This window comes from Polyodon spathula, chromosome 25, assembly GCF_017654505.1.
Source record: "Polyodon spathula isolate WHYD16114869_AA chromosome 25, ASM1765450v1, whole genome shotgun sequence".
Lineage (NCBI taxonomy): Eukaryota > Metazoa > Chordata > Actinopteri > Acipenseriformes > Polyodontidae > Polyodon > Polyodon spathula.
In genome coordinates, this window is record NC_054558.1 from 695,097 (window position 1) to 713,962 (window position 18,866).

The following is an 18,866-nucleotide window of genomic DNA, read 5'->3' on the forward strand; positions in this document are numbered from 1 at the left end:
TATTCCAGAGTAAACAGGATTGGCAGTTAGATCTGTCTCACTGACTGTAAATTCTAGTGCTGAAGAGGAATAGTTATAATGCACAGTTATAAAGCTGCTTGTAAAACTGATGACTGCAGCCCAGCACCCTCTCGTCCCCACCACCTTGGGTAACCATTGTACTCCACAGCCGGGTGCTGCCGTGCCTATGAGCAAAAACGACAGAGATCAAAGCAGCTCTGTGCTTCATTAAGCAGCCCTTGGAGGTGCTCTGACACGCCGATAGTGGGGGCTTTAAGTTCTTGCTGAGGAGTCAGTGGCTGTGGTTCTGTGCCAGGGGTCCATGGCAGTGAAGGAGCAGCTATAGTGGTTAGACAGTGACACCAAGCACAACTCAGTCAGGATGCCACCATAGCTTTGGCAGTGCCCGTCTAGTGTTAGCGAAAGCAAGAACAAGGCGATCTTTCAAAAGCAAATGTAACAGAACAAAGCTTAGCAACATAGGAGCAAATTCAACGCAGGGTTGTAATGGCTAATACCTCTGAGGGCATTTGAACAAGGAGATGATTAAAGCGTCCTGCAGGGGGAGCCGTTGCTGGAGTTTCAGGCGTGTTGAGAGAACGCTGGGTACACTTTGCTGAACTCCTGGGAAGGTGCCAGCAGTTACCTCATCAGGGATGGTTTTATGATAAGGGGTGGGACAGAGCAGGGGGTTCGATTTTAACTCTTCGTGACTCGGTGTGGAATGCTGAGAATTCACCAGCAGCCTCGCAGGAAGCAGCTCCCTATCTGGAACGCAGTTCAAACTCCTGCACCTGTCCACAGAAACGAACAGGGAGGCTTTTCAACACGATGGCCAGTTCAGGACGCTGCCTTTGTTTGTTTGTTTGTTTGTTTGTTTGTTCCAGTAACTATTCTGGGTTTCTTCTTTCACACTGTTTTATAAAATGGGAATTTAGCCAACAAGTGCGGGACAGGATCTGAATTTGTCTCTTATGTCCCACGTGTATCGAATCCTCATTTTCCTTTTACTTTTCATCACTCATTTATTTTTAAATGTGAGCCCCTCTATAAACAATGTCATGTTTTAATATTGATCACAGCAAAGTAACACAACACACTGAAGACTGACTGTGTGGAAGGATGGGGTCTGCATTAAAAACACGCAGCACACCAGGACACATGACACACAAACACTGGGAACCAGAACCCGGTACAGGATTCGCCATTTACTAACTTGCAGCTACAGAGGGGGCAGGTGGTGCAGTTTTGCCCCCAGTGCAGTCGTTTCTAAAGCCTCCCCAGGAAAGTGTCTTCATTAGTCAGTAAGCCTGATGAAGAATGATCTTAGCAGAAACAGCCACAGAGATTGTATATAAAAATAAAAAAAAAGATGAAAAACCTGTTACAGCAAAAACTGTCTATCCGTTGTAAAGAAGTTCTCGGTTTGCTTCCTGTATTTTCAAACAGTGTTAGTGTTTCACTTCCTAGGGCATGTCACCTCTGGGTGGGAGCATGCCACTGGCTGCAAAGCCTGTCCCACAGCAAGGGAAGCAGGTGGTTGGTTCCTGACAGGAAAGAAGAAACTGGAGCGTGGTGGGGAGAAGTGCACTATGAAGGTGAATGACTGGAGGGGGAGAGCAAGAAGAAAGTACATCTGCTCTGTTTGTCTTTTTGTTTCTAAAATGAATGACTTTTTAATCCTCTAAACCTTTTGTGCACAGAAAAAAAGAAAGTGCAATAGTTTTCATGGTTGTACGCTGCAGTGCTACCTGCTGTCTGTACCGGTACCGCGTGTCCTTTCACTCATGCAAGGGTTCATTCTTTCACGATGCATTTGCACAACATTACCTACAGTAAGTATCGCGAGCGTCTGCCACAAGTCGAGGGGATTCTACACACGCGAGCCCCGATAAATAGACGCGTCCTCTTTAGTCTGGGTTTATATATCCAGCCTGTTTGTATATCTCCCGGTTCTGCTGAAATGAAGACGGGTAGTTTGGGGGGTTTGTTCCCTGCGGAGAGCCGTGATTCACCGGAGTAATTTGTAATTTGAGGGGGGCGGGGTTTCCAAACTCTTATCGGCCCCCAACTTTGTGATTGACAGTCGTGGATTGCTCCTCCCAAAACTTTTTTTCCCTTCGTTTTTTCACAGAGCCTTGCGTTGATTCCATACTTTACATTCCAGCTTTACTGTCAAACCCAGAGACGTATTTATTGAAAATAAAAACACAAGGCAAAATAAAGAACGAAATAAACGCCCGTGACTCGTAAAGTCCCATCTGCCGCTGGATTTAGACAGACACGGTGTCCTGAAGGTGAGTGTGTGGGTTTTTGTTTTAGTGTTTCTTTGTCTTCTTGCTTTTCTGTAGAGTTTTCAATCTCAGTTCCTGGTCGCTGAAGTTTTCGGATCTTTGTCATTTTTCACATTTTTTTCCCGTGGAACTCCCCTCGTTTGGGAGGGATGGGAACAAAACAGATTGATTTTCTTTCCAGCAGTGAATTGATTGGTTTCCCTACCGCTAAAATAAACTTGTCTGAGTTTGAATCTGTGCTGTCTTTTTTTCTAACTCTGATTCCAGTTGTTAGAAGTTGAACATCATGTTTTTTTTTTTTTTTTTTTTTTTTTTTTTTTTTTTTGCGCGCAGCTGCCGGGACGTGACCCCCACCCGCCAACAATCGCTCCAAAGTTTCCAAAAACTTTTTTTGGGGGAAATATATTCTATATGTATCCGGGAAACCCCCCCCAAAAAAAAAAAAAAAAAAAAAAAAAATCAATGTATTTATTTTTTTTTAATTTACGAAGCAGATTAAACATTTCATAGGTAAGTACAAATGCTTTGGTTTTTTTTGCGCATAATTCGTGTTTGTTCTACACTACGCGTGTTATTAAAACGACCTGATGCATGAGAGAAAGCAATTGCGCAATTAGTTTTACGTATCGATATTTAAAAATAAACTGAAAGCGATGTATTTTATAAATCCTTAAAAAAAAAAACAAAAAAAAAAAAAAACCGAGTAAATACTAGCAATGCAGAATTGCGCAGTGGAGTAGTTTTCCCGTGATTTCTGCTAGTTTGTAAATGCAGATCCGTGCCCCCCTGGCTCGGTCCGGGAGCCCTCCTCGATCTCCATTGTTCGCTCGCCTCTGAGCTGGGCAGCCCAGCGAAGTCCAGCGGTGTGGTTGTCTCGTTATTTACAACTATTTAGGAAAGTGGAGCTAACCGGTGGATTTATATTGTGGGTTTAAAGTTATAATGATAATAAACTCACTCAATTCTCACTTTTCCGCACGCAGTACCATATTATATTATGCCATGCGAAATGCAGGCCCTTTGGTTTGGTTGATCGTGTCGTAAGAAACTGGAGCAATGCAAGCAGCGATGGACTGGATCAGCGACTCCGCTTTGCACCTGGCCCGTGGAGAGCGCTGTTTGAGTGTTTTCATGAAACCTCCCATTGGTGTTTTATTTTATTTATTTATTGGCATTTCCCAGGCCTGTGAGTGAGCGACGCTACCCTGCCTGCATTGTGTCCTGTGCGCCTGTCATCATAACAAGTACATTAAACCCGAGAGAGTCCCTAACAAAACATTCTGTCATTTTACTAAAGTGATCCCAGTACCGCCTAATGTACCCGCGATCCCAGTACCGCCTAATGTACCCGCGATCCGAGTACCGCGTAATGTACCCGCGATCTGAGTACCGCCTAATGTACCCGCGAGTACCGCCTAATGTACCGCGATCTGAGTACCGCCTAATGTACCCGCGATCCCAGTACCGCCTAATGTACCCGCGATCCCAGTACCGCCTAATGTACCCGCGATCCGAGTACCGCCTAATGTACTCGCGATCCGAGTACCGCCTAATGTACCCGCGATCCCAGTACCGCCTAATGTACCCGCGATCCCAGTACCGCCTAATGTACCCGCGATCCCAGTACCGCCTAATGTACCCGCGATCCCAGTACCGCCTAATGTACCCGCGATCCGAGTACCGCCTAATGTACCCGCGATCCGAGTACCGCCTAATGTACTCGCGATCCCAGTACCGCCTAATGTACCCGCGATCCGAGTACCGCGATAATGTACCGCGATAATGTACCGCCTAATGTACTCGCGATCCCAGTACCGCCTAATGTACCCGCGATCCCAGTACCGCCTAATGTACCCGCGATCCCAGTACCGCCTAATGTACCCGCGATCTGAGTACCCCGTAATGTTCAACTGCTCCAAAAGTACTGTCGGTTCTTTACCGCGATCTCGAGTACCGCGTCACTGTGCCGATAATACTGTAAAGTGCTGCCCCTGGCGATGCCACCTGTCAGAAATAATACTACACGAGAAACAGCGTAGAGGAGTTTAAAGCTAGCTTTGCTAGCATCGGTATAAAAAGATCTAAAGAGAAATCTAATGTACCCGCGATCACGGCGAGAGACTGGCGAATTTAGACCGTCGATTTGAAAGGTCTGTGTTATTAGGAGCAATAGCGGGCAGTTTCCTTGCTCATACGGCATCATTGCACCATTGCTTTACTGCTTCTGCGCTTCCACCAAGCGCTCCATGAACTGGAGTCTGTTTTTCCAGCGCGTTTCGTTCCAGAACATGTTGCTCCTGTTTTCATGTAGTAAAGTCACCAGAACCAAAGAAAAGCTTACAAACGGTACACCAGAAAAATTAATAAATGAAATGGTAACTGATAAAAATTGGAAAGCGCAGGTTAGAAGGAGCTGTCGTCCATTCTGAATCTGTCTGAGGCAGTGATTCTGGTGCTCAGTCTGACAACCTGTGGATTTCTACATCAAGTGGCAGAAATCCAGTCATTCTGTCACCATTCCATGTGATTTCTAGCAAATTATAATGTGCAACCAAGTTTCAAACCCAGGAACCGTTTAATGAAAATGTTCCTGTTTTCCTAACTTCAGCCACTGTGTGTGTGTGTGTGTGCGCGCGTGCGTGGCGCGTGCGTGCGTGTGTGCGTGTGTGCGTGCGTGCGTGCGTGCGTGTGTGTGTGTGTGTGTGTGTGTGTGTGTGTGTGTGTGAGTGTGTGTGTGTGTGTGAGTGTGTTGTGTGTGTGTGTGTGTGTGTGTGAGTGAGTGTGTAGCAGTTTGAAAAGTAACTCGAAAACAGCTTATCCAACCAGTGCAGGAAAAAAAAAAGACTAGGATTCAAACTGTGGCTGAGCCTGTACAAGCTTACCCTGCAACAGACTGACCTGTGTGTTTAGTGAGTCAGGGCAGGAAGCCTGTGTTGTCCAATATTGTTTCCTTCTAATGTAAACGCAGAGACAGTAAATCAGTCCAGTGTTCTAGTTCAGGAGTTGCTCTGTCTGTGCAGACGCACACAGTCCAGCGTTCTAGCTCAGGAGTCGCTCGGTCTGTGCAGACGCACGCAGTCCAGCGTTCTAGCTCAGGAGTCGCTCGGTCTGTGCAGACGCACGCAGTCCAGCGTTCTAGCTCAGGAGTCGCTCGGTCTGTGCAGACGCACGCAGTCCAGCGTTCTAGCTCAGGAGTCGCTCGGTCTGTGCAGACGCACGCAGTCCAGCGTTCTAGCTCAGGAGTCGCTCGGTCTGTGCAGACGCACGCAGTCCAGCGTTCTAGCTCAGGAGTCGCTCGGTCTGTGCAGACGCACGCAGTCCAGCGTTCTAGCTCAGGAGTCGCTCGGTCTGTGCAGACGCACGCAGTCCAGCGTTCTAGCTCAGGAGTCGCTCGGTCTGTGCAGACGCACGCAGTCCAGCGTTCTAGCTCAGGAGTCGCTCGGTCTGTGCAGACGCACGCAGTCCAGCGTTCTAGCTCAGGAGTCGCTCGGTCTGTGCAGACGCACGCAGCCCCAGTAAGTGTTAGCAGTGTAACAGTTCCCTAAAGTCCTGACACGATGTTTTCTCAGGACATGCAGTCTGTGGTACATGTGAAGGTCCTGATGGGCACCATGGCAAAACATAACATATTTAAATGTAGCCACAAACATCTAACACATGTCTGAAATTAGTTCTGCTCTGCGGAGAATGTGTTTTTCCTTATTTAAAGAATAGGTCCCATTCGCTAACTGAAAGAATCTCACGATTCACACAATAGTCTCAATTGTTTTCCTCTCTTTTCCTGTTGCTGTTATGTTTTAAAACGGAGCTGTGAATTTGCATAAAACCTGCCGGGTGTTTGTCTCATATTTACAGGAGGTGATGTAATTGATAAGAATGACTGAGCTCTGATTCTTCTAATGGTGCCCCACCAGCTCACTGCCAGCACTGGAAATCCAATTACAGTGAACTAGCAAAAGTGTCAGGAACTCTCAGGGCTGGGCTGAAAACAGATGAGCTAGAGAAACCCACTTCTCCAATTGCAATGCCTTAGTGGAGACGCTGTTCCAGCACACGCCAGCAGGTCGTCTTGTCCACTGGTCTCTCTGCATGTATGTCTCGCTTCATTTCAAGTCTGTGTGTAGAGCTGTGATAACAGTTGCTTACGAGAGACTCTGTCTGGGAACCTGTTCGTCTGCATGTTAGCGTGCTGTCAATGGGAGCCTTTGTGACGTGCCTGTGTATCACAAGCGGTGCCCTGTGCGTTGCAGCGTTTTCTTTGGAAAATGTTGCACTTGTATAATAATAATAGGCAGTATGCCAACAGTGTACCGGAACGCCACTACAATACTGCACAGTCTTAACCCCTTTCAGTTAAAGCTGTTGGTATGACCTGCAATAACCCCCATTGGAAACCAGGTTGGAAGGAACTATTGTGCTTGAGAGCAGAGGGGTGGGCCGTCCTGGAAGTTCCACTCGCTCAAGGATTCTTCTGCTAGACTCCGATAGTGAGTGCATCGTGGTCAAGTCTGGAAAGAATTAACATTCCACTAAGCTGTGTCCCAGCATTACTGTACTGTACAGTGCTGTGTGAGTGCTGCTCAGAGTGCTGGTTTAAGCTTGGAGGTTTCTGCATGTCTAAGAAGTATATAGACTGTAGCAGGAACTCCGCTGCTTCACGGAGTTCGGTCACATCGTTTCTCTAATGGACGTGAACACTCGCTCCCTTTGTGGAATCAACACAGAACTTCTGAATGTTTTAGTGTTGAATACATTTTCTTCCAGTGCCGGATCCCTCAAGAAATTAGTTCTAGGGATTTTCCTAAGTCAGTATAATATCACAGTTTGTATTGAGAGAGGCTTTGCTACAGTAAATCTTTGGGATGGACGGGCAGAAGCCCCGCTAACGAGATGTTGAACACCCGTCTGTAACCTTCTGAGCTGCGGCGAACTCAAGTGTAGAATAAGAAGTGTCTCTGTTTCTGTTGGGTTAGCTTCAGGGGGTCGCTGTTTGCAGGAAGCTGGCAATGTTGTTACTTTGTGTAAAGTGTAACTGTGTGATGCAGTTGTTTTTCCAGTGTTACAGTGTGCAGCAGCCAGGCAATGCTGCTGTTTTGACTTTTCTGCACTTTATCGATCTGCAGTTTGAAGTTCCGAGATACTTTGCAGCTCTCCAGCTGAAGTTAAAGATCTGAATGAATCTCGTCAGTATGTGCTGTAGAAAAGTAAAGCAGGATTCTGTGGGGGTTTGCTGAGGTTTTACCTCTTTGCTGTTCTTCAGGCTGGAATTGCTGAAGCCCTTCATGTTTGCATCGCAGAACGTGCTGTGGCCGATCAAAGCTTCTGTAAGAGGAAGTACCTGTATGTATAATCTCAGAAATCCTGCCACTGCAACAAAGTGAAGAACACAACGAATCGGGTCAGTTTCCTTCCTGTCCCACAAGCACGCCCTCGGCAGCAATGTGAGAGGGTAGAGTCGAGTGGAATGAGGTGATACGCGCCACACCGTTGTCTTTCCCTTTTGAGTTAGTTCGGCAAACAAAGCAGGAGCCCTTCCTGAAATTCAGGTTGCCCTGCTGGCCTCAGCCCTTCGGCGGGTGTTTTCAGTTCTGAACACCAACAACACTAACCGCTGTTGCTAGGTTAAAACTTTAAATAAAAACAAAGAATAAAAACTGACAGAACAGGAATCGCTGAATGCCAACTGCAGATGATTAGTGCAGATGCACTGTGAGTAAGAGAAGTCCCAGTCACTCTCTTCACACACTGCCGCGGGGCGGAGATTCGCTCACACCTGCTGGAGGCTCTTGCAGTCACACATTTCTTGTCTCAAGTAGTACTCTGTAAAAGGCACCGAACAAAAAGTCTGTCTGCGGGTCTTCCCTTTTTTAAAAGCTGTATAAAATTGTAACAGAGGTGCTATTATATAAGTTGTATGACCAGCCGAGAACACAACTCTTTTGCAGAAGTGCCCACTAAGCAAAACAAAACCGGGAACAACTTACACATTTTCAGACTGTTTTATTTTTATTAATTTTTTTATGGTGAATGTTGCTGACATTAACCAGTTTTACTGAATCATGGGTCAAAAATAGAGGTTGGACAAAACGCAACGAACAAAGAGAAGACTTGGGTGATTGAATGTATGTATGTATGTGTGTTTGCAGTGTATCAGAGCTAGGGCAGTGTTGGTGTGTGTGTGTGTGTTTGCAGTGTAGGGCAGAGCTAGGGTGTGTGTGTGTAGCAGAGCTAGGTGTGTGTGTGTGTGTGTTTGCAGTGTAGCAGAGCTAGGGCAGTGTTGGGTGTGTGTGTGTGTGTTTGCAGTGTATCAGAGCTAGGGCAGTGTTGGGTGTGTGTGTGTGTGTTTGCAGTGTAGCAGAGCTAGGGCAGTGTTGGGTGTGTGTGTGTGTGTTTGCAGTGTAGCAGAGCTAGGGCAGTGTTGTGTGTGTGTGTGTGTGTGTGTTTGCAGTGTATCAGAGCTAGGGCAGTGTTGGGTGTGTGTGTGTGTGTTTGCAGTGTAGCAGAGCTAGGGCAGTGTTGGGTGTGTGTGTGTGTGTTTGCAGTGTAGCAGAGCTAGGGCAGTGTTGGGGTGTGTGTGTGTGTGTTTGCAGTGTAGCAGAGCTAGGGCAGTGTTGGGTGTGTGTGTGTGTGTGTTTGCAGTGTAGCAGAGCTAGGGCAGTGTTGTGTGTGTGTGTGTGTTTGCAGTGTAGCAGAGCTAGGGCAGTGTGTGTGTGTGTGTGTGTGTGTGTGTGTGTTTGCAGTGTATCAGAGCTAGGGCAGTGTTGGGTGTGTGTGTGTGTGTTTGCAGTGTAGCAGAGTGTGTGTGGTGTGTTTTGCAGTGTGTGTGTGTGTGTGTGTGCAGTGTGTGCAGTGTTGCAGTGTAGGGTGTGTGTGTGTGTGTGTTTGCAGTGTAGCAGAGCTAGGGCAGTGTTTGGTGTTGTGTGTGTGTGTGTGCAGTGTGCAGAGCTAGGGCAGTGTTTGGTGTGTGTGTGTGTGTTTGCAGTGTAGCAGAGCTAGGGCAGTGTGTTGGTGTGTGTGTGTGTGTGTTTGCAGTGTAGCAGAGCTAGGGCAGTGTTTGGTTTGTGTGTGTGTGTTTGCAGTGTAGCAGAGCTAGGGCAGTGTTGGGTGTGTGTGTGTGTGTTTGCAGTGTAGCAGAGCTAGGGCAGTGTTGGGTGTGTGTGTGTGTGTGTTTGCAGTGTATCAGAGCTAGGGCAGTGTTGGGTGTGTGTGTGTGTGTTTGCAGTGTAGCAGAGCTAGGGCAGTGTTGGGGTGTGTGTGTGTGTGTGTTTGCAGTGTATCAGAGCTAGGGCAGTGTTTGTGTGTGTGTGTGTGTGTTTGCAGTGTAGCAGAGCTAGGGCAGTGTTGTGTGTGTGTGTGTGTGTGTGTGTTTGCAGTGTATCAGAGCTAGGGCAGTGTTGGGTGTATCTGTGTGTGTGTAGCAGCTGCCTGCCTGCCTGCTCTCAGTTTCGATTGCTTCCTGAATGCTGTGCCAGAGCGGAAGTAGGAGGAAGTTATTGGAAGGGTTGGAGAGAATGTGTTCCAGCTAAGCACAGGGAGGGAGGGGGGGCTCTCAGTGATACAGGACGATTTGAGCAATACAAGCACAGGGGGGGGCTCTCGGTGATACAGAACGACTTGAGCAATCCTGCCAGGATATTACAGGCGTGCAGATGGAGGCAGGAGCCTGAATCTCTCTCCTAAACCCTGGCTCTGCCTTGGGCCTGGCTAATCTGCTCATCTCGCCTGGTTTATTCTATTTGGGGCTCCCACGCATTCAAAATGAAAACAAGTGATTCATCGTTGTTAATTAACGCACTCGACCCAACAGGTTTGTGATGTTTGCGTCTCATTTTCAGAAGCTTCCTGTATGAATGGCTGTCTTGTTTCAGTTATACGCAGATAGGACAGATCATTTAACTGACTTCCCCAAATGTCTTCAATTCTATCCTAAAGGACTGTGTGCTCCGTGTTTTCAGCGTGGTCTCTGTGCTTCATTGGATGTAGTTGGCTCTCCAGTTTGTTTACATTCCTCTGGCTTTGGCTGCTTGTTGCTGTCTTCAGGCTCAGGACAGGCACGTCCCTGCTGTTACATGCAGCAGCGGGAGGTTATTCGTGCCTCATCATGACCACCTTGTATTTGCGCTCTGCACTGTACAGCCAAGCGTTCTGTGTGCCAGTGTGGTTGCTTCAGCGCACTGTGAAGGTGTGTCTTCCAGGCATCTCTTATCTGGAAAGACAGGTTATTCCAGTGCAGAGGGGGATGTTAAACCCTTTGCGGTAACACAGAGACCGGCACAGCGTACAGTCACACACTTACCTGCTGGGGCTCCTCTTCTTGGGAGGGTGATTATCTTCTCTTTGCTGTGGGAGTCCAGTGGCTGTGATGGCCCAGCCTGGTGCTGTGTGTTTGCGTAACGCTGTGATCTCTGTGTATCAGTAGACCAGGCAGTGGAGTGGATACTTGGTACTGGCTTCACTCTTCCAGGGCTGTCACGCACTCAGTCCCCTGCTAGTTAAGCAGTTTTTATCTTCCTGGTTTTGTAGTCTTCTGAAACCAGTCAGGATATACCCAGTGGTTTGTCACTACAGCTCTGCTTCCAGGCTTTGTCGTTCATTTCACTGAAGCGCAGCGTTAGTCACTCAGACACTCTTTGAAGTGACTTTACTGTGGCTGATCAGTCCTCCTTGTGTGAGGCCGTTGCCATGGTTGCTGTTGTTGTTACAGGTGCTGCTGTTTCTTTTTATTCCAGTCACACCCTCACCTGGGGTCCCATGATAATGACCAGCTTTCTGCTGCCTCGTTTCAACAAGTCTTCCTGGTCTGTAATCCATGACCTTTTCCAATGCATTGCCATCGCCGTTTGAAGCACAGTTAGGGCTAACGAGAAATAAACAGAATACGACAGCGTCTGCTGCCAGCTAAACCAGAGAGAAAGCAGAAAACCAGAGTCTGGATTCACGTGGGCAAGCCGTATGCAGCAGGCGTGCAGAGCTCTGGTAGAACATGTTGTCGTTCAGCAGTAAAACGTTTCGACAAGAAAGCTGGAACATTCTAACTTTTGAGGCCTGCTGCGTGCAGCGCTGTTTGCACGTTTTATGATTTGAAGAGTGCGGCGCACATCCTGGGTAATGCGCTGAGGAAGCGAATGCACTGCCCGTCCCCAGAGAATCCTGAACAGACAGCACGTCGCCTCTGTGCTGGGCTCTGAGCGAAAGTCCTTCTTGAACCTGCTGCCTGGGCTCTTTGTTTTAACAATGGCAGTGATTGAGACTTTAGTCTAACACAGAATCCTGCTGCAAAATGAGGGTTAAGAGGCAGAATGGAGTCTTCTAAAGAGCTGTGTGGTGATATAGTAACCACAAAACAACTACGACTTTTACCACGGAGGCTGTTTCCCCTTCAGTGGAACTACCACAGGGTTTTTTTGCCGAAGTCGGCGCGCAGCTATCTAGTTCCACGTGTTATTTTTTAGGCCCGCTGCAGGTTAGCAAGGCTCTCTGGTAAGCTGAAGAGAGATTCCTTGTTTTGTCAAGCCCCTTTCTGCTCTGGTCAGACCTGTTCCTGTGCTCAGACAAAGGGAGCTGGTTGGTGAGTGTTTCCTGGCTGCCTGCCACAGAGTGTTCCCCCCTTCCTATTGAGGTGCAGGAACCGTGAAGCCTGGCTTTGAAAAGAACTGCGGGCCTGGACTGGAGAGCCGGCTCCGGGAGTCGCTGTCCGCGGGAGCTAGTGAGTGACGGGGCTTCTCCGCTTCCTTCAAGTGCGGGGTTCCTTCATGCTCTTTTTATATAGGGACACGGATTCAAACAAACGTGACATGTCTCTGTTTCCCAGACATTCGTACCCACGTTGAAAATACCAGCTTGATGTGTCCTGTAAATTAGATTTGTTCATTCTGTTCCTGAGCTACAGCTAAAGTTTACCCGGGTTTAACGTTTTGGTATGAAGTTGAGGGTTTGCTTTAAACACTAATATCTGTGGGGAAGAGACTGGACAGAGCTTTCAGCTGAAGCGCAGACTGTGCAGCGAGTGCGTTTGATGTGTTTCGTGTAGTCCTGTGTTCTGCAGTGTGAAAGACATTGAGAGGATCATTTGTCTCAGTGTCTTGTGTTTGATGTGTTTCCGTGTAGTCCTGTGTTCTGCAGTGTGAAAGACATTGAGAGGATCATTTGTCTCAGTGTCTTGTGTTTGATGTGTTTCCGTGTAGTCCTGTGTTCTGCAGTGTGAAAGACATTGAGAGGATCATTTGTCTCAGTGTCTTGTGTTTGATGTGTTTCGTGTAGTCCTGTGTTCTGCAGTGTGAAAGACATTGAGAGGATCATTTGTCTCAGTGTCTTGTGTTTGATGTGTTTCGTGTAGTCCTGTGTTCTGCAGTGTGAAAGACATTGAGAGGATCATTTGTCTCAGTGTCTTGTGTTTGATGTGTTTCCGTGTAGTCCTGTGTTCTGCAGTGTGAAAGACATTGAGAGGATCATTTGTCTCAGTGTCTTGTGTTTGATGTGTTTCAGTGTAGTCCTGTGTTCTGCAGTGTGAAAGACATTGAGAGGATCATTTGTCTCAGTGTCTTGTGTTTGATGTGTTTCCGTGTAGTCCTGTGTTCTGCAGTGTGAAAGACATTGAGAGGATCATTTGTCTCAGTGTCTTGTGTTTGATGTGTTTCCGTGTAGTCCTGTGTTCTGCAGTGTGAAAGACATTGAGAGGATCATTTGTCTCAGTGTCTTGTGTTTGATGTGTTTCCGTGTAGTCCTGTGTTCTGCAGTGTGAAAGACATTGAGAGGATCATTTGTCTCAGTGTCTTGTGTTTGATGTGTTTCAGTGTAGTCCTGTGTTCTGCAGTGTGAAAGACATTGAGAGGATCATTTGTCTCAGTGTCTTGTGTTTGATGTGTTTCAGTGTAGTCCTGTGTTCTGCAGTGTGAAAGACATTGAGAGGATCATTTGTCTCAGTGTCTTGTGTTTGATGTGTTTCCGTGTAGTCCTGTGTTCTGCAGTGTGAAAGACATTGCCAGGATCATTTGTCTCAGTGTGTTCGTTCTTTATTGCCGGTGTGAATGCTGTGATTCGGAAGTCCTGGGTGTTTGTCTGTCTTGCTCTGCAAGGCTACGGCATTCCTACAGGAACAATCCTTGTGTCTGAGCTGGACTCCTAAATCTGTCCCGCCGCCCCTCCCCCTCTCCGCCTGACTCCCCTGGTCATGTCCTTATTTGGGCAGAGGCTCTCCGAGCGAGGGGGGGGGGGGGGGGGGGATCTGGGTGACATTATGGAGCTCCCAGGCCGGAGAAAACAAAAAAACAAACCTCTGTGAAAGGCTTGCTCCCTTGGCAGTTTCTTAATAAGGAGATGTCTGGAATTGAAGCCTTGCTCTCGGCTCCAGTTGTCAAAGACATGTTTTTATTTTATGTTTGTTTTTGTAATTTTTTTTTTTTTCTTTTTGGTCTCATTAGAAGGCTGCCTGGCTTGTTTTTTTTTGAAGGTCACTGTTTTCTTTTTTGGCTCAAAGTAACTGAAGCAGTCCTCCTTATTAATCTCTACTGTGTGAGGAGCCCATATAGAACACAGCCATAGTCTTTACAGTACAGGATGCTTACGTGTTACTGGGCAACAGTGGAAAATAACGCTTTTTAAATCCTGTTGATTGCAGCTTTGTCTGTTTCCTTTTTTTTTTCTTTCTCTGTTTGGTCTTTTTGAGCTTTTCAACCAATGAATAGTAATGAGTACACGTTCTATTTATATTACAATAGCTTTTGAAACATTTTTGGCCTTTTGCTGATGTTAGTTTGATCTCGGTTCCGAAATCTGAAGCAGTACTGGAAACTTCACAGTCTGGAGAGATCACTGTTTAGAGCTTCACAGTCTGGAGAGATCACTGTTTAGAGCTTCACAGTCTGGAGAGATCACTGTTTAGAGCTTCACAGTCTGGAGAGATCACTGTTTAGAGCTTCACAGTCTGGAGAGATCACTGTTTAGAGCTTCACAGTCTGGAGAGATCACTGTTTAGAGCTTCACAGTCTGGAGAGATCACTGTTTAGAGCAGTCACAGTCTGTGCGAGATCACTGTTTAGAAATCACAGTCTTTTGAGATCACTGTTTAGAGTCTCACAGTCTGGGGAGATCACTGTTGTAGTATGTATATATAGCTATATATAGAAATCCCACACAGATATTTTCCGTCTTGCTAATTCCAACAGTACAGGTAGCGTGCTTGTGTGTAGGAGTGGAGAAGGTGCCTGTGTGCGAGGGCAGCTGCTTGTGTTCGCAGGTGTGCAGTCGCTGTGTACAAATGAGACAGCATGGAAGAGGGGAGACTAATCTCAGAAACGATTGTAGTGGTCCGAGCTGTTGTTTCTGCTTCGCGTGTCAGAGCCTGGCGAGGGGCACTCAGGTCTGTGCACATGTCTGTGGTCTTGCCTGCTGTAGGCATCGCACATCTCCCTGCAGCAAGCAGCAGGGCAGCTGGCTTTGATAAGGCAAGCTGATAAAGCAGACAGCCAGCTATGTTTGACTCCTAATCCTTCTGTTCTAAGATTGCCTTGAAGATCCCTACAGCCCAGGTTTAATCCTCCCACCTGACACTGTATCCCTTTTCCAGTCTGCAAAGTCATCCACATGTCCCTGTCCCACGCCAGCGAGGGCTTGCACATGTCCCTGTCCCACGCCAGCGAGGGCTTGCACATGTCCCTGTCCCACGCCAGCGAGGGCTTGCACATGTCCCTGTCCCACGCCAGCGAGGGCTTGCACATGTCCCTGTCCCACGCCAGCGAGGGCTTGCACATGTCCCTGTCCCACGCCAGCGAGGGCTTGCACATGTCCCTGTCCCTCGCCAGCGAGGGCTTGCACATCTCCCTGTCCCACGCCAGCGAGGGCTTGCACATGTCCCTGTCCCACGCCAGCGAGGGCTTGCACATCTCCCTGTCCCACGCCAGCGAGGGCTTGCACATCTCCCTGTCCCACGCCAGCGAGGGCTTGCACATGTCCCTGTCCCACGCCAGCGAGGGCTTGCACATGTCCCTGTCCCTCGCCAGCGAGGGCTTGCACATGTCCCTGTCCCACGCCAGCGAGGGCTTGCACATCTCCCTGTCCCACGCCAGCGAGGGCTTGCACATGTCCCTGTCCCTCGCCAGCGAGGGCTTGCACATGTCCCTGTCCCTCGCCAGCGAGGGCTTGCACATGTCCCTGTCCCACGCCAGCGAGGGCTTGCACATGTCCCTGTCCCACGCCAGCGAGGGCTTGCACATGTCCCTGTCCCACGCCAGCGAGGGCTTGCACATGTCCCTGTCCCACGCCAGCGAGGGCTTGCACATCTCCCTGTCCCACGCCAGCGAGGGCTTGCACATGTCCCTGACCCACGCCAGCGAGGGCTTGCACATCTCCCTGACCCACGCCAGCGAGGGCTTGCACATCTCCCTGACCCACGCCAGCGAGGGCTTGCACATGTCCCTGTCCCACGCCAGCGAGGGCTTGCACATGTCCCTGACCCACGCCAGCGAGGGCTTGCACATGTCCCTGACCCACGCCAGCGAGGGCTTGCACATGTCCCTGTCCCTCGCCAGCGAGGGCTTGCACATGTCCCTGACCCTCGCCAGCGAGGGCTTGCACATCTCCCTGACCCACGCCAGCGAGGGCTTGCACATGTCCCTGTCCCACGCCAGCGAGGGCTTGCACATGTCCCTGTCCCACGCCAGCGAGGGCTTGCACATGTCCCTGACCCACGCCAGCGAGGGCTTGCACATGTCCCTGTCCCTCGCCAGCGAGGGCTTGCACATGTCCCTGACCCACGCCAGCGAGGGCTTGCACATGTCCCTGTCCCTCGCCAGCGAGGGCTTGCACATGTCCCTGACCCACGCCAGCGAGGGCTTGCACATGTCCCTGTCCCTCGCCAGCGAGGGCTTGCACATCTCCCGGTCCCTGAACAAACAAAGAAAGTCTGTTCAGAACTCCAGCTTGTTTAGTTCTGGTGAATAACTTCTGCACTTTTCTTTGATCTGTACAGTGAGATGGTTTATTTGCCATTAATGGTCGACCCATTGCTGATGTAATTCATTTACTAGCTGTGTTGCATTCGCAGATCAGGCTGGTTTCACAGACCCCGATTTAGAGCTAATCTTGGTATCATCAGCATTGACAAACACATTTCAGTAACCAATACCACAGCTAACCCTAATCCAGCCTCCCTAGTGGGCTGGACTGCAGATGCTTGGTATGTTCAAGTTATCATTTTTAACTGCAGAACAATTGTAATCGGTGTTAATCTTTTCAGTGTCTGCATTCTTTACAGTTTAGCCTCCCTTCTTGGTAGCAATGGTACATTTTTGTCTGCACTTTTGTAGGTCATGGCTTGTCATTGCATGGGCTAATGAAGGCTGTTCCTTGGAGCCAGCGCTCTGAATTCCATTAGACTTGGGACTGGCGGGAATCATTTTGAGTTATTCCAGGTTCCCAAAAATAAAAAAAAATATCAGTTAAAATCCTGGAGCTCAATGGAGTTCCCGAAATCAAGTCTTGGAGTGTAACCATTAATACGTCCCACTGCAACGCTGAGTGTTGCAGGGGGGACAGGTTAACGGTCGCACTGTGGTGTACCCGGTGTGCTGTGAGAGCTGACCTGATTCCAGTGGCTGTATTGAGGCCGCCGGCCTGCATGTCGTTTGAGGGTTAGACAGTGACCAGGATGATCAACGAAGTCAATCTCGACAGGAAGAATTAATACCACTGCACTGAACCTCGCCCAGCTTTCCCAGTGCAAACGCAGCCTGCTGATCATTGCATGTCAGTTCTGTTAATACATTGAGAAATCACGGGTCAGATCAGCAGGGAAGACCCTGGACGGCATCTCAGGAAATGCAGCGATTTGATCCTGATTGTTTGGGGTTGTAGTCAAATGCTCGGCCCGATTTGAATTCCCTTCTGAAAATCTCATTGAAACGCCTTTTAATTGTCCCTGAAGTGTTGCTTGCTGTAGTTCTTTGAATTCGGAAACACTGAAATCGCTTCTCTGTGCAAAAGCCAGCTTTGGGGGGAAAAAGAAAAAACCGCACTTGGGAGCATTAACTGGTTTTTAAGAAAAAAGTAACGACAACATAAAACTGCAGCGCCACAAGAATGTGCTGCGGTCTGCGACAATTAGTTAGCACTTTGAACGTTTATTTTTATTAGATTTAAGATTCATTTGTCATGTGGCATTTTTTAAGATTATTTTTTGCATGCCATATGGTGTCGTTCCCTTTTCAGCGAGAACTAAATCATAATTTTAATATTTTTTTCACAGTTCTGGGTTGTTTTCTGTGTGTGTTGATAAAGGGAATTGAGGAAAGGTGCAGGAAACAGATCTGCTTGATACGTCTTTAGGTGAGAAGTGCATTGATAGCACTAGAAATAGGGAAAGCAGTTTGTTTAAGGGGCTGACCCTCTTTGTCAAAGCCCTGATTCTGACGGTGTCTCTCTCTCTCTGTCTATCTCTCTCTGTCTATCTGTCTGTCTATCTCTATCTGTCTGTCTCTGTCTCTCTTTCTCTCCTCTTCTCTCTCCTCTCTCTCTCTGTCTGTCTCTCTGTCTATCTGTCTCTCCTCTGTCTCTCTCTCTCTCTCTCTCTGTCCAGCCCGTGCTCTCTGTCTGGCCCAGGAGGAGCCGCCACCATTGCGTCGAACGAGTGGAGCGCGAACGGCAGCCCAGAGGAGGGGCGGGACGATGGGGCCGAGGGGCTGGACAAGTCCATGGAGGGGGACGCCGAGGGGGTCTGGAGCCCCGACATTGAGCAGAGCTTCCAGGAGGCGCTGGCCATCTACCCGCCCTGCGGCCGACGCAAGATCATCCTGTCCGACGAGGGCAAGATGTACGGTGAGTGAGCTACATAGCAGCTTTCCACCGGCCCCCTCTTAGAAACAGCATTTAACAGAAGTCGTTGGAGCTGGAAGGGTATTTGGGTGCAGGAGGTTGAGTTTTCTTTTGTTTGTTTAATGGCTGCTCACGGCTGTAGCCTCTTGGGTTTTGGTACTGGAGTAAGGTGTTGCTTACAGTGCTGCCCCTCAGGCAGGACTTGGAATTGCAGTCAGGGGCTTGGGTGCAGATTCAAAAGCTGTATGCATGAGAGCTCGGCCAAACCAAACAGCCACACTTGTTTGTAATTTGTTCTGAGTCACTGTGGTGTGACGCTTAAACAGATTATACACGTTTCCTGAGAGCCAGGTTTTAAGGTAAGTAGGTCACTGCAGAAACTGACTTGCAGAACAGTCAGGTTTCCAAACAGAAGAGATCATGCCCTGAAGTCGTTGAATTTTTTCGTTTTGGAGCTCGTGATATATTGGCAGGTGCCATTCCCCAGTGAATGCTGTAAAACTGGAAAGGGTTTAGGATGAGTAAAGTCATTCTTAGGCCCCTGTGGAATCTGTGTTGTTTTGTTCCGATTTCCTGTTCTGTTTTTTACCGTTTTAAAAAATGTAATTAGGTTTATTTAATTGAATGCACACCTGAGTCACACTGCAGACGTGTGTGAAGAGGGCTAGATCAGCCAAGCGCCAGCACCATCTAGTGTACAGTGTGTTTCTAAAAAAATAAAAATAAAATAAAAATGGATCCAAAGTGGCGCATCAGTAGATGGCG

General features: G+C 48.3%; 1 protein-coding gene across 21 annotated transcripts in view; it reads left to right on the forward strand.

Moving 5' to 3' along the window:
* The first annotated feature begins 1,936 nt into the window (after window positions 1-1,936).
* LOC121300166 (transcriptional enhancer factor TEF-5) overlaps window positions 1,937-18,866 on the forward strand; it is a 43,313-nt gene continuing 26,383 nt past the window's right edge. For 3 of the 21 annotated variants that reach the window (XM_041228646.1, XM_041228638.1, XM_041228640.1), the window contains exons 1-2: window positions 1,942-2,297; window positions 17,866-18,104. In XM_041228646.1, the coding sequence (XP_041084580.1) occupies window positions 17,981-18,104 (124 nt within the window). In that variant the 5' untranslated portion in view covers window positions 1,942-2,297; window positions 17,866-17,980. Of the gene's footprint in view, window positions 2,298-17,865; window positions 18,105-18,866 lie in introns of those variants that run through there. The other 18 variants (XM_041228627.1, XM_041228631.1, XM_041228644.1 and 15 more) reach the window with 11 other exon arrangements.